Consider the following 15,248-nt stretch of genomic DNA (forward strand, 5'->3'; position numbering starts at 1 on the left):
TGCTGTGAGTAAAAAAGTCCTCTGACTCTGATGTCGGTGTCTCCAGTCTTCTGTAATAGGCTAACTTGTTAGCTTGCAAGTAAGGTAAAATCCCAGACCCTTCACAGACCCTGACTTCACGGGGACCAACATATGAGTAAAAACCCTGTAGTTTCCAAAGGTCTTTGACAAGGACATGCTAAACATTGGACACCTGGCTGATTTGTAAACCTAATACTTGGTCTCCCCTTGGTCACTGCTCTGTTACAATAATTCAGTTGTCCATTCTTTCAATTGCATAATCCAGGATAATCTCCCCATCTCAAACATCATCTTTGGGGGCAGGGAGCATTATTCTACGTACCACATACTCTAAGCAGTTATCTCTTCCTACAGAATGGAAATTTTTACACAAATTTATCTGGATTGGAGATTTAAATTAGCCCGTTCACCAAATAATTAGTAATCCATTTTATCTTGGTTTTGAGGATGCAGCCCCAAGAACATTTTATTTTGGGGGGTCAAAGGGAATGTAGGGCTGGAGCACATGTGGTAGAAACTTTAAACATTATAACAACAAAATAGCTTAATTATTTTAAAACATACCTGAAGTCGAGCACTCATAAGCATGAACTCCTTTTGATTTTTCATGCTTTCATTCATAGATTTTGAAAATATAAACCCCATTTTGACCTAAAATGTAAAAAAAGCAAGGAGACTTATAATAATATACTACATGCATTCTTGTATGCTCCACTTTGAGTTACATTGGGCTTATGACAGAGTAAAAAAAAAAGTAAACTTTCTGACCTAGGAACACAGTGTGGATGCTAGTCCTTGCTCCTAACTAGCTGTCTCACCTCAGGCATACTTAACAATTCTGGCCATCATTTTACTCACCTAACACCAACTGATTGAACTAGGTAATTTCCAAAATCTTATCCCTACACTATAAGTATATGGCTGTTTCCTGATTTTTCTTCCCACCATAAATCTTGAAGACCTGAATTCTTGAAGAAAAAAACAACTCTCTTTTTTTGTGAGGGGCAGGGTGGATACCATCCATCTTCTTACCTCTGTACAATTAGGCAACAGAACCTTTGCATCTGAGGAGGGGTGATTAAGAAGATGCCTTGTGCATCTTGAGAACATATTTCTTTGTGCTCTTGCATTTGCATTTTAAGAAGATTGAGCTGTCTCAAGGTCAGATCAGTTATTCTTCCTGTCATCCCACCACACAATCCCTGTCCCTCTCCTACATGCCCCTTATTTCCATCCACCCACTGCTGACTGTCTTAGCCATCCTCCTCCAGCTTCACTCTCATTCTCTCCAAGATACTATGTACTAAAGTTCTCAAAAATGGAAAAACATACGGACACTTCAATGTCCTGGAAAATGTACTTTTTAGATGAATGCACAGTAGTATCTATCTTACTTAAGTTTTTAAGTGGGCTGTCAACTCTACACGGGACAGAACTCCAATTCTTGTTCTTAATCCAACTGGGTGGTGGGTACAGAAGACCTTGAGTTAGTTGGTTGCATTTCAGAATATTGCAAAACTTGGGAAAGTTACAACTGCTCTACCCTTCTCAACAATGTTGCTGATACCTTTTCTCTTTAACAGGCTGTTGAGTAGGGTTGTGAACCTCAGGTGAGAATGGCCAGTCTTAATTCATTATAGCCAGGATTCACAAGTATTCTGTGGGAAGCCCTGCTAATGGGGTTCCAGGTGAGTGGGAACTGCAAGCAAGACTTCAGTGACTTCCTTGTATTCTGGCCAAGGATGCACCCTGGAGTTTCAGGGCTGTGTGCCAGAGTCAGCTTCAAAGCTGAGCACAGGATACCAAACCACTTACCAGGATGACGAGGCACAATGCTGAACAGGCCTGAGGTGGTGAGATTTCCCTCCCCCTCTGCCACAGTGCCACTCCAGCACCCTGTGACCAGAGTTAGAGGCCACTCACTGACAGCAGGGCGATTTGGCAGTTCTTTCCTTTCTCCAAACGCTAACAGTCCCATGTGACTCATCTCTAATAGCAGACCAGAACCTGCCTGAGGTTAGGAGCGAGATATTAGCCATCTTGACAGTCTCCATCGTGTCTACTTCTCCTAAATGTTTGCACAAAGCATGAGAGATAAAAGAAAAACTGTGGCTCAGGCCACTTGCCATTACTTATTTTTCTTCTGAACATAGGAGTGGATGACTAAATTTTTACACCTGCTGCAAACATTTATTTAAAAAAAAAACTGTACTCTAGTACTATTCCTCCACATACCCTGTATATCACAGAACTGTGTCCTTTAAAGTGCTCCTGTTTGTAAGGGGTTAGGATCTCCCCTGAAAAGAGAGAGAGTCCTCATGTCAATCATCTGGGAAAGAAACACTGTCTAGGAAGTTAGTATTTAGACTTACCACTTTCTGGGCCTTGCTCTCTTGGGTCTGGACTTGTAGTCTGAATGTGTTACAGGACGCTCCCAGGTAGAAAGGTTAAAGGTGGAAGCCAAGCAGGAAGAAGAGCTTCCTTATGGGAACCACACCTGAGAATAAATGCACCACACCTTGTAAATTTCACCCTGGAGTTCAGAATTTTCAACATCCTCTCCTTTCCCAACTTCCCCATTCCTGACAATGTCATTTCCCAAAGTCTGGGAATATTCCCTAGGGTGTCCAGAACACTTTCAGCTATCTCCTTTTGCTCACAAAATATATATCAGAAAATAAGCAAAAGTTGACCTTGCAATACAGATAACTTTGATTTCACTCACTTGTATAAGGCAAGTCTTTTAAAAACTAACACTTTTTAGCATGGGTAAAAAATGTCTTGCTACTTATACAATTTTAAATATCACTGTGTCTCAGAGAGATGTTTTGCAGAGAATGCCGATTTCAATCCCTCTGCCTTCATTTTCCCTCTGATTCCTACTCACATCTTGGAAGGGGTCTTTAATGCTTCAGCCCTGCCTCTCAGGTGAACTATAGATTACTATGAGAAGGTGTATTTTTGGGGAGAAGTGGGGGCTGCAAGTTCCAGACAGCCTTTCTTCCAGTCACCCGTGAGTACCTGGATTTGATTTTACTTGGGAGGACAAAAAGGATTAACTGCATGAATTCTGTCATCGGGATTACTGCGCTGACTTATTTCCTGATCAGATGACACGTTGCCTGAATGTGTGACTGATCATCTCACCACAATCATTTTCAATAAATATTTGCATTCCATTCAAACTAAGCCACATCCCCCTGCAAATTCCAGCCCAGAGCCCACAGCTTCCGGAGGTTTTCTGTAATTAACACCGCCCTCGCTCCCTGAGGCCAATTACTGTAATTTAGGTATTCCCCGCAATGGTGTGCTGATTTCTGTTGACACCACTCTGCCTGTTTTTCTCAACTCTATTTTAAAGCTACGGAGAGATCCGGAGTCCACGCCAGGCGACAAGAACGCGCCCTAATGGAACGAGGTTGGCAATACCTATCAGCACCAGGGGCAGTGCGAGAGCCAAGGGCAGGCGCTCACGAGGAAAGGGCGCCCAGCGCGGCCTGGCAAGCTCGGAGCCCAGGAGATCGCGCTGACTGACATGGCCGGACTGACCCTTCTCCCCACTCTGCGGCGGTGTTCACTCACTGGGCGGCGCTGGTTCCGGGACCAGGCGACCGGTGCAGAGGCCTCCAGGCCCGGGCTCCTTTAGCCCGCGGCAGGGAGCGGGCCTCGCTCCGCCCAACGTCGGGATTGGCGCCGAGCCACAGTAGATGACGCGCCTCAGCCAAATTCGCGCAGCCCTCGGCTTCTTTAAAGGGCCAGCACGTCCGCCAGAAGCAGGGTGTGTCCTTCCGGGCCAGGCTCAGTGTTACCGGAGGTGGGAGGGGAAGGTCAAAAGAGGCAAATTCAAAACCGCGGCGACTCAGCTGCCAGATTTTTGAGATAAGGCAGAGGAAGCGGAGTGGAATTCTCAATTAAAGGCCTCTGTCCCCTCATCTGTTAAACTGCCACTCTTAAAGAGGCATAAAGACAAGACAGAAACGAAAAAGAACAGAATTGACCGAAATTACCCATTCTCTTTTGAACAGAGCCGTCTCTCTCCCCTGCTGCTCTGAGAGATGTCAATCTTGTCTCAGCCTCACCAGCAATTTCCATCTTGAATAACCCAAGTCTCCCAGCCTGAGAGAATACTTGAATCATTGGCACTCTGTTCTTTGCTACCAAATGGCTTGGAAAAATAGCATGAACGTCACCAGTCTCTGGCCTTCAGGAAAGTCCCCGCTGACCACCACAGCGGTGGGAAGGCGTCTAACTTCCTCCAGGCTCAGCGTGTGGGTGAACACCGCCCTGACCTCCTGGGCGCGTCTTGCTGCTCTCAACAGCAGCCCTCAGGATTCTGGAGCCTGGGTCCCACATTCCGGATACCATTTGTTGAATGGCTGGATGGGGAAATTACAACAGCACCCTCATTTCCAGTCGTGGGAATGCTTGGGTTACCAGGAGGTTTGACACTCTTTAAGGGAGATTAACAACTGATGCAAGAAGTAGGGAATCGTGTTTGAGTGCACAGACTAACATAAACACACTTACCTTCAATTTCTAGCTCTGCCACTGTCACTGTGACTTTATTACCTCTGCAATAGGACTAAAGCCATCTAATTTATTGGATTGTGAGGACTAAAGATAATATATGTAGGCACTTAGCACAGTGTCTGGCACATAGTTCGCCTTCAATAAACAGTAGTAACCAGTAACAGCGGGGAGCTGTTACTAACTCTAGGGCTGAGGGGAAAGGGGAAGGAAGCAGTTACTAAAATCAGGCCAGAGTGGTAGCTGTGGCTGTAGGAGAGAGTAACCAACTGGAACTGTGTTGTTCAGTAGGGGAAAGCCAGCAATGCCAACTTTTCACCAAGTAAGGTGAGATTCTATAGTTGTAGCCAATGCTGACACGTCAGCCCAAAGCAGGGACAGAGTGGAGAAGACCCACCTCTCTGTTCTCGCAGCTCTGATATCCAGCTGGGGTCTTCCATTGGCTGATCCACCAGAAAGCCAGAAGACAATGGAGCTAGGTCTGTGTAGTCTGTAGAGGTCAGCCTCCTAGGCACAGTGCCTGGAGGGATAAATAGAAAATATCCAGCACACTGTTTCTACAACCTTGGGTTTATTGTGTTTGGAAGCCTAGATCCAAAGAAAGGAATGGTTCCACTAGAAGACCCAGTCACTGAATTGAACTGAATTTCAATTCACTGACTGGAAAGCTGAAACTGCCCTCTGGTCATTTTGATTCCTCACAGCGATAGAATGGTATGATTGATCCCAATTACCAAAAGGAAATTGGGTTACATCTATATATTGAGGGCAAGAAGAACTATGCGTGACACCTGGAGATTCACTGGGCATTTCTTAATACTGCCATGTGCCATAATAATGATTATCAGATAACTGAAGTAATGCAGAAATTTCAGATCATGCAGAAATTAAATTGTTGAAGCATACCAGATAAAAAAATCCTGATCTACCTAGGTGTTGGCATAGGGCAGGGGAAATGTAAGTAAATGCGTAGGAAGCTATGATTATTAATTTTAGCCTTGCAACAAGCTCTAGAGGCAGGAATTATAGCAGCTCTCCATCTAAAATGTTAATTACTTCTTCCCTGACCCTCTTTTCCTATTACCCTGCATAAAGAGTACAATTTAGTTTCTAGATGAGAATGTACGTGAACTGACATCCCCTCAAGGCAATATGGCGGCTGATGGGGCTTGTTAAAGAAAATCAAAGCTGGACAATAGTTGTAGCAGTAAAAATAGATTTTTATTCAGCAACTTTTGAAATAGGGGGGAAGAGGCCTTGGTAAAGAACTGGGCTCAATTCTGAATACAGTAAGGATAAGTGGGGATTTATAGCCGAGAAGCAGGTTGTGTGGGTGGCAGTGCAGTCTGTGGATGGAAAATTACTAAGAAGAGACATCAAGGGTAGGGGAAATCCTTGCTAAACTAACCTAACAAGATTCTTGCTGAAGGCAGGCCAGGGTATCAGACATCACCTGGGGGCTGGTGGGGGTAAGGAATTTGATCAGATATAGAGGGTGGTCAAATATTCAGGGTGGGAAGATCCTCTCTAAACTGACTTAGGAGGATTCTTGCTAACACTGACTCTGCAAGGATGAACACTGCAGCCCAATGTCAAGATCTAATCAAGGAGATAGCTTAGAGGAGCCTGACAAAAGTTTGGTCGATGAGAAATCTTGTCACACTCTGTTATTCTCATATGTAAGGAATGAGCTTCTCTTCATCTGAGCAAAGGAAAATTATAAATTCTGGGTGACAAAACAAAGACTGTCTAGGTTTTCTGTTTGCCTTCCATCATATTCATTCTCCTTGCTTCCCTGCCCTGTTCTATACCCGAAAGCTGACCTCTTTGGACGGCACCACCTGGGCTCTCCTCAGCTGGTTTCCATTTGGGTTTGGATAGCGGGAGGCATTCAGGGAGATGGGAGGCAGGAGGAAAAAGACATCAGGGTGTATTTTCTCTGTTCTTTCTCTGGGGCTAAGTATCTGGTGGTGGTTGTGTTTCTTCACAACTGCAGCTCTTGGCAAGTGGTCGCTTCTCCATGGCTCCAGCTCCATGGGCTCTGGAAACACTTTTCTCCCTTACTATGTAGCTTAGAGAGAGCGCAGTCTTCCTGCTGTTGCTAGACTCTGGATGCCTCAACTGGATGGTTCTCTTAACTTAACCATACTCCTTTAAGTAGTGTCTTCACTAATATCTCTTTAATCAAACCAACTGAGTAAAATTCTGATTCCTGATGGATACACCTTAAACTGAACACACACATTATAAACATTCTTGTATGTATGATGTTGTTCATAATTTTAAAACATAAATGAAAAAAGTGACCATAGAAAAATATGCCCAGGAAATTGAAAAAAAAAGTCTTGGTATAGATATTGGACACATTTTATAAAATGTGGAGTAAGAGGGTTAAAGGAAATTTATTTCAGAATCAAATGGCATATAACTTTAACTGGTATGTGAATTATTTTCAGTTGTATGAATTTGTGAATATGTATGTGTATATTTTTACACATATATATAAATATGTTTTATATCATCTGGCCTTATAGAATAAGGATTTTTGTGTTGCTACGTTGCTTTCGTATTTACCATTTTTAACAGCTAAAGGATTTTCAGTAAGTGTGTATACAACACCTTCCATTGCTGGATATTTCTCAGTATATTTATGTATGTACACATATATGTGTATACATATGTATACATATGTGTGTATATGTATATTTACATGTGTGTATACATACACATGTATGTGTGTATACATATGTGTGTATACATATATACATATGTATGTGTATGTATACATGCATGTGTGTATGCGTATATATGCATACATGTGTATATGTATATATGTATGTGTATGTGTGTATATATACACATATACATATATACACACATATATGTATGTATACATTGAGTTAAGTAGTATAAATATTTTAGAGAAAATTGATATAAAATCCTCAACTCATTTGATGCTCCCTATCCCAGGACTGTAAAATTGCTCACTATTTCCTTGGACCTCCATAAAGAAGCAGTTTTTCCAAAAATAAAGTGTTTGGAACTTTCAGATGTGCCTAGCGATATCTCCTTTTAACAGAGATGCTTTCACAAGGATTTGAATTTCCCCATTGATCTGGGAACCAGGTTTAGCCAAGAACTTCAGTCTGTGAAGGGCTGCAAATAGTTGCACAGTGTGGGGCTGAGGCTAGAACCTCCTTAATATTAAACCATTCTGGGATGGTGCTTCCCAAATTCTGGATTTTAACCTTCACTCCAATCCTGGGGCACCTCTGCAACTTAGGTATGACCTGGACACAAGCTTTGTATAAGTCTTCTTTGGACTTCATCCATTCCTCAACAGTGACACCACGTGGCAGTGTAATATAATGACATCAGTGGACTCAGATCCTGTTCTCTCCCTACCTAGAGATTTTTAAAATTGAGATATATGATTCACAACCATAAAATGTACCACCTTAAAATGTACAATTTAATGGTTTTTAATATATTCAAAAAGGTGTACAACCATCACCACTATCTAATTCCATAACATTTTCTTCTCCCTAGAAAGAAACCTTGTAACCATTAGCAGCCACTCCCCATTCTCCCCATTCCCCCAGTGTCTGCGGACCCCTAACCTAATTTCTGTTTTTATAGATTTGCCTAGATAAAAATGTAAGGGGTAATAAAGTCAAGGAAGCTTTTTTGAGCTGAAAATGATTATATTTCAGAGTGTAACCTGAATAAAACTGAGGCTTCACATGGCTCAGTCCAAGCATGTAATAGCATTCTAAGAAAACATGAACTGAATGAAAACATAAACTTTGAAGCATGAAGAATAATGAGGGTCTTCACCTTATGCTTTCTTAAGGAGTCCCCGCAAATGTTTCACACAGCATATTGAACAAGAAACTCCTAAAATGTTCTCTAGATATTTCTCTCTTTCCTATTTTTTTCCACTCATAGTAGCCCCTTACATCTATCCTCCTTCTCAACTGTGAGGTCACTACAGCACTATAATAAGCCCCTGTTAACTTCCTTCTCTTGAAACCCATGCAGCGCACATGACCCTATTCTCAGTCTGTGAATCTCAGCCTCCTGCAATACTGTGAAATTCAACTTGGTCTCCTACTCTGAATGTGTATAAAAATAACAGAGAACAGTTCCTGAACTCTGTTATTGTGTTGATCCATAACTCTGTTATGAGTAAAATGATCTACCTTATTATATGTGGTATTATAATATATATTTAGTTTCTGTCACCATTTTCCAGCACACAGCTCCTGAAAGCCTTGCAACTTCCTGAGTCATAGGTGTGCTGGGTATCTTTTGTTCTAGGGGATCTTCGACTCCAGTTCTTGATACAGAGCTCCTGATCCCTTGGAATTTCCTTAGTGATAGGAGCATCTTTTGTTCTCCTGAAGTAACTCTTAGTGGGCTTCTGGAAGGGAGCTGGTCACAAGAATGACCAAGCCATGATTAGAAGCTTGGAACTTTCAGCCCCTACCCCATCCTGTGAAAAGGGAAGAGGGGCCGAAGATTGAGTTAACAATTGCTGATGTGTACATGATGAAGTCCCCATAAAAATCCCTAAACGAGGGGGTTTGGAGAGCTTCTGGAGGTGCTAAATATGGAGGTGCTTGGAGGGTGGCCTATCCAAAGAGGCCATGGAAGCTCTGCACCCCATCCTCCATACTTTGTTCTATGTGCCTCTTCATCTGGCTATTCATCTGTATCCCTTGCAATATCTTTTATATTAATTGATATAATAAACTGGTAAATGTAAGTTAACTGTTTCCCTATGTTCTGTGAGGAAATTAATCAGACCCAAGGAGGGGGTCATGGGGACCCACAATTTAAAGCCAGTCAGTCAAAAGTTCCAGAGGCCTAGACTTTCTATTGGCATCTGAAGTTGGGGCAGGCTCGTGGGACTGAGCCCTTAACCTGTGAGATTTAACTTTAACTTCCTATAGATCATTTCAGAATTGAACTGAATTATAGGACACTCAGCTGGTGTCCACTGGAGAACTGCTTGTTGTGTAGGGAAAAACCCTACACATTTTGGTAACTAGAAATGTTCTGTGCTGAGTTCAGTGTAAGAGTAGGAAAAACAGTTTGTTTTTTCCTGTCCCATTATATATTCCCCCTTCTTTGCAGTTCTTCACAAGAGAGACATAGTATCTCTTTGTGTCACTCAGGGACACACACACAAAAAAACCTGGACGTCAGTCTTCTTTCTTTTCTCCTCCTTCTATGGTAAGCATCCCTAGATGTGCTGGATAGCTTGGCCTAGTGGTGTTGATAAAGTTCTTCCAAACAAACCTGATAACAGGTAACACATGTGTCAATGTTAGAATGTATTCTATCCCATGTCAAGTCTCCATCTTCCTCTTGCCATCCAATAACATATGAAAAAGGAAGAGTGAACTGTGTTAAAATGTTTGTAGTCACAGAAGGCATTAATTACCCTTTTAACAAAAACCAGGTACATGAAGGTTATTGCTATTGCCATAGCTATTGGAGTGTGGGAAATACAGGGTGAAGGATACCCAGTGATTTTGCTTGAGACCAACTTTTCTACACTGGAAGTAAAATAAGTCCACCTTTTCCAATCCAAACTTAAGTTAGCCCTTACTGGGTTTGGAGAGACTGCTCATCTCTAGCCCCTGGAACCCTGCCTTGGGAGAGTTGGACTTCATCGAGTAGAAGTATGTCTACATTTTTTCTGACTCCCCAGGAATGTCATTATTCGGTCTTACTCTGAAAATGCTGCCACATCCCTCTTTTGCTTTGTCAGCTCTGATTAGCACGCAATCAGCAAGAATATCTGGGTTGGCAGCCTTTACTTGGAGTTGTGAAACGTCTATAACTCTAGTCTGTAATTCACACATTTCTGTTTGGCTTGTTCATACACAGGCATGAATTAAACCTATGCTTTTCCATTTCTCTCCACCCTGTCATATTCTGTAAGGAGGTAAAACAGTTCATCTACAAACAGAGTTCACACACTCACCTAAGTGCTGATGCCTCACCTGATGGCATTTCTCAACCTCTGAGGCTTTCCTTCTTTGTACTTGGTCAAAAGAATGCTTTAACCATAACCCACAGCCCTTCTTGTGAATTTCTCCAAAATAACTGGAGCCTGGTTAATAGCAAACCTCAGGAGCATGACTTTGAAACACTGTCAACATACTGCCACCAATTTCTCCATTTCCAGAAAAGACTGTAATTTTTTCTTTAGAAATCATGACTTTCTTGATTGGTTTAGAGTGGTTTCCAGTAGTTCATTTACCAGGAAAGTTTCTGTTTGGTTTTTAGACTTCCTTAATTTAGAGAATGCACATAATATTGAAACTGGCTATAGTATCCTACTTTGGAAAAGCATATTAAATACATACAAGTATATATGTCATGTATATAAATATATACAAATATATATGTAATGTATATAAATATATACAAATATGTGTGTGTGTATCTTCTTTGATTTCCTTTTATCCATTACTACTACTATCCCTCAATAAGTCCTATTAGTTCTACTTCCAAATCATATTTTGAACGTGGTCTACAGAAACAGCTCCTAAAGATTTTCCAGTCTCCATGAATGTAAGGCCCCTCTACATTCCATTCTTCATACTACAGCTAGAGTGGTATTTTTCGAACATTCATCAGGCAACTACCCTGCTCTAAATCATCTGGTGGTTTTTCATTGCAAGTAGAATCCAACCTCTCCCCTTAGTCCTCAAGGCTTTTCATGATATGATTTGACCCACCATCCCTCTTCCTCACTGTCTACCCACAATTTTCTTCTTTTCATCCTTAGAACTTGCTAAGCTTGTTCCACCTTTATAGTCTTTGCACCTGTCTCTTCCCCCGGCCAAATATGCTCTTTTGGCAGATCTTTCCATGGTTATCTTCATGGTTCATTTCTCAGATATCACCTCTTATACGTTTCCTGACCACTGTAACTACAGGAACCTCACACCTGTGTACTTTACCATATTGCTCTGACTTGTTTTCTTTTTTCTCTTATAGGACTTTTCAGTATCTGCAATTTTTATTGATTAGTTTCTGTTTGGAACATATCTCTCTCAGAACAGAAAGATCTTGCTGTGCTTTCAAGGAAATGGTGGAGAAAGAAAAAAAACTACTTCTCATTCTTTTATGATGAGCCTACAAAAATAAATGGGTTAATTGGGTTCTTGATCCAGTTCACCTTAAGTATGATAACCAAAGGAAATGATTCACAAGGTGACTATTTCCTTTGTGTGACACTCACTTATGTTATTAGTTCTAGGACATTAAATCAAGAAATATTTTCCAGGATCCCCTGAAAGAGTATCTCTCAATTGTAAACTTTACCTTTTATTGGCATTCTGTTGATTTAATGAGATTCTCTAGAATTAAAATATTTACCACAGAGTGTTCCCCAGCTCCCACAGCATTTATCCAGGCCATAACTACTTATATCTGGGTTTATGAACTCATTATGGGTAGCGGAAATTGTTGGAGGCCTCATCTTTGTTTTAAAGTACCTGTGGCACAGGATCTGCCCATTGAAGGCAAGAGCTCTTCACCTGCCCAGCTCTTCCCCAGCTCAGGATAGGAAGGAGAGAGACACAGTGTGAGTGAGAGAAGCATCTGATTGTGGGTGTCAGATGAAGACAGCTGCTACTCTCTGGTCTCCCATACATGTTAATTACCCCTGTCATTTAAACCATTGTTTTGTGTAACAAGAACAAAGTATTCTATTCCACAAAGTCTGTTTGACATGAGACACTTATGGCATGTGAGTCTATGACAAGGGTAGGGGCAACAAACGTGAGGGGCTAGATGAGAACAGAGGAAGAGAAATGAGCATTGCATAGGGCAGTGGTTTACAACCCTACACGATCAAAAATAGAACCTGGAGACAAATCTGGATATTGTCTTTATACATAATAAAATACATTTTAAAATATTCAATGCAAACAAAGCAGTTTGTCCGTGTCTTTTGTTTTGAGTCTCTTTAGTATATGCTGCTTTTGAAGATCAAGAACATTTACTGAAAATTGCTCCTTCACCAGGAATTTGCTTACATCTCTTCAGGTCCACTTGTAAGACCTTGAAATCAGTCCTCCTGAGATCAGTACGAATGAGGATCATCTTTCCTGCTTTAGAAGCAAAAGTGGCAAGTAGGGTAGACAGAGGCTGAAGGAAGGGTGGTGTTGATAAATTAGCCAAATTAGATGGAAGAAAGGGAGTTACAGCTGTACTTGCAAAGAACTCTGGGCTCATTTTTTCCTTAAATATTAAATCACTAGTTTTCAAAACTTCAATGTGAACATGACTCACCTGAGGACAATGTTAAAATGTTGACCCCCAAGACCCTGCCCCCAGGTTTGGATCCCAGGCAGAACCCTAGAATCTGTATTTTAAACATTAACCCCAGGTCGAGCGTAATGCAAGTAACCGTCAGAGACACTATGAGAAACAGCACATTGGCAATGATGAATTTATATGTCTAAAAATGAATAGAGTAGGTGTTATATGAATGGGAAGTGGTGGTATTCAAGATGACCAGAGTATCCAGCTCTTCAGCCCTGGCTCCCCACTGCTCTTCTCCTATCTCAGCACTTCTCCATCATTTCGTCCAAATAAAAAAATTCACACAGAGTTTCAGGACTTATCCCCCCACTCATTAGCCATCTGTTTTGCTTTACATATTTTTTTGAGGTGATAAAATTTCTCTTTTTCTAAACACAGCCTGTTTTTCAATCTCCAGATGGTTGATCAATTGTATGGAAAAATGAATGGCTGAAGGGTAGAAACAGGTGGGAAAGATGAACAAAAACACAAATCCTCACATTACTAATATGCAAATCACTGAGCAGCAAGTTGAGCAAATACCCTCAATTCCCATCAACAACTTTAGAGAAAGGCAAATTCCATTTGCCTCACTGTTGATCATTTAGGTCGACCCTGAACACTGCTTTCATAAAACACACAAAAACAAAACACGCATCCCCAGTTCAAAAAATTATTCATAGATCATCCAGTCCATCTAGAAGGATATGATTTAATCCTGGCTACTTAGTAAATTATTTGCCCAAGTTAACTCAGCTAGTTAGTGGTAGATGGCTCTAAAGCCAGTTTTCTTTTTTTGTTTTGTTGTTATTATTATTATTATTATTTGCAGACCTCAAGAGTCATGATGAACTAGCAGAACATGAAGTTTATGCCCTGGGTTTATTTAGAAAAATAAAACATTAAATGAAAACATCAGAGGGCATTGCAGATAATAGGTCTAAGTATTTTTTCATGAAACTTGTTTGTACATGTGTGTGTCATACACAGACTATACATATGCAGTACCTGTAAACTATATTGCCACATAATGTGTATATTTTCCTAGAGGACACAGTCACCAAAGTTGGGAAGTCACCCAACTTTGGGAACTTTGGGAAGTCACCCAAACTCACAGTCACCAAAATTGCTCTATTCTACTATGTGACCTCAAAAGAGATTTGAAAGAAGGAGCATCTGAGCTGGGTCCAAACCCTAATGCAATTTTATTGAGGCCAAAGAGAACTCCACACTCCTGCCAAATCAAGGCACTGTCAGCCTCAATAATTTCCAAGATAAAAATAAAAATCTGTGATATGATCGGAATGTGAAAATTCTTATTTGGGAAGCAAATGTTATAACCAATGCAAGGGCCATCTCAATATTCATTCATTATGCAGTATTTTGAACTGCAGTTGAAATGAATAAGAAGGAAAGGCAAACAATGAAGAGTTCAATTTCTTAATTTAGAAAAAGAGAAAAAAAAAAGGAAAAGAAAAGGGAGCACACAGGCACGGTGGCTCAAGCCTGTAATACCAGCACTTTGGTGGATCACTTGAGGTCAGGAGTTCGAGAAAAGGGAGCACCTCGAAGTTCAGCGGTGGATAATACTTAAATAAATTATGACACCATTGTCTGTCATCTTGGGCCCATTCACTAACCCAAAGCTTTCAAAAGGGCTTTCTTAACCCTCACCTAGAATAGGCTTCCCCAGCCTGAATCCCTAGGGTGGCAGAATAGCAGGGACCCTGAGCATTCTTAAAAGATGTAGCTCAGGGTGGGAAGTTCTTTTAATGACAAAGCAAATGAAGTTTCATTATGTCGAGGAACTTTGAGGAAGTCACAGAATCCACGATTTAAAAATATATTTCCTATTATACACCCATACACACACACACGCACGCGCGCGTGCACACACACACACACCCCTACTTTCTAGAATAAAAACCAAAGCCATATGGGTCTGCTGTTGACTTTCTATATGTCGTAGAGTTATATCAAGTTAGGTCAAGATGTTCAGTCACCTTGAAGACGCTTTTATCAGAAAGGGGGAAACCTTTCTGATAAAGGTTAAGGGGTAACCTTAAGCTGTCACCCCTCTGAAGGTAAAATCAAGGTGCGTTCAGATGTTGGCTTGTTGTAAATTTCTGTTTATATTAATAACATACCAAATGTGGATTTGTTTTAATCTTCGGAACTCTTTCCGGTGAAAACCTCATTTACAAGAAAACTGGACTGACAGGTTTCACTTTCTGTTTCATTTCTATACATACCTTTATTCCTAGGACACCAACACCACTCGCTACCCAAACTGAAAGCTTCCCCGATTCCGCCGAAGGTCAGGAAAGTCCAATGCCCGGCAAACTGGATTTGCTGCCTTGCGCAGAGGTGGG

The 15,248-nt window shown here is 41.2% G+C and overlaps 1 protein-coding gene across 7 annotated transcripts in view; it reads right to left on the bottom strand.

The window, feature by feature from the left end:
• Positions 1-15,248, bottom strand: part of PLGRKT (plasminogen receptor with a C-terminal lysine) — a 244,267-nt gene that overhangs the window by 71,997 nt on the left and 157,022 nt on the right. For 2 of the 7 annotated variants that reach the window (XM_017949884.2, XM_017949882.2), the window contains 3 exons: positions 4,946-5,068; positions 2,394-2,518; positions 586-672 (listed from right to left, as the gene is read on the bottom strand). In XM_017949884.2, the coding sequence (XP_017805373.1) occupies positions 586-666 (81 nt within the window). In that variant the 5' untranslated portion in view covers positions 667-672; positions 2,394-2,518; positions 4,946-5,068. Of the gene's footprint in view, positions 1-585; positions 673-2,393; positions 2,519-3,450; positions 3,769-4,028; positions 4,183-4,945; positions 5,069-15,128; positions 15,231-15,248 lie in introns of those variants that run through there. The other 5 variants (XM_031654831.1, XM_017949887.3, XM_017949881.3 and 2 more) reach the window with 5 other exon arrangements.

The sequence above is a fragment of the Papio anubis genome, chromosome 13 (assembly GCF_008728515.1).
Source record: "Papio anubis isolate 15944 chromosome 13, Panubis1.0, whole genome shotgun sequence".
NCBI lineage: Eukaryota > Metazoa > Chordata > Mammalia > Primates > Cercopithecidae > Papio > Papio anubis.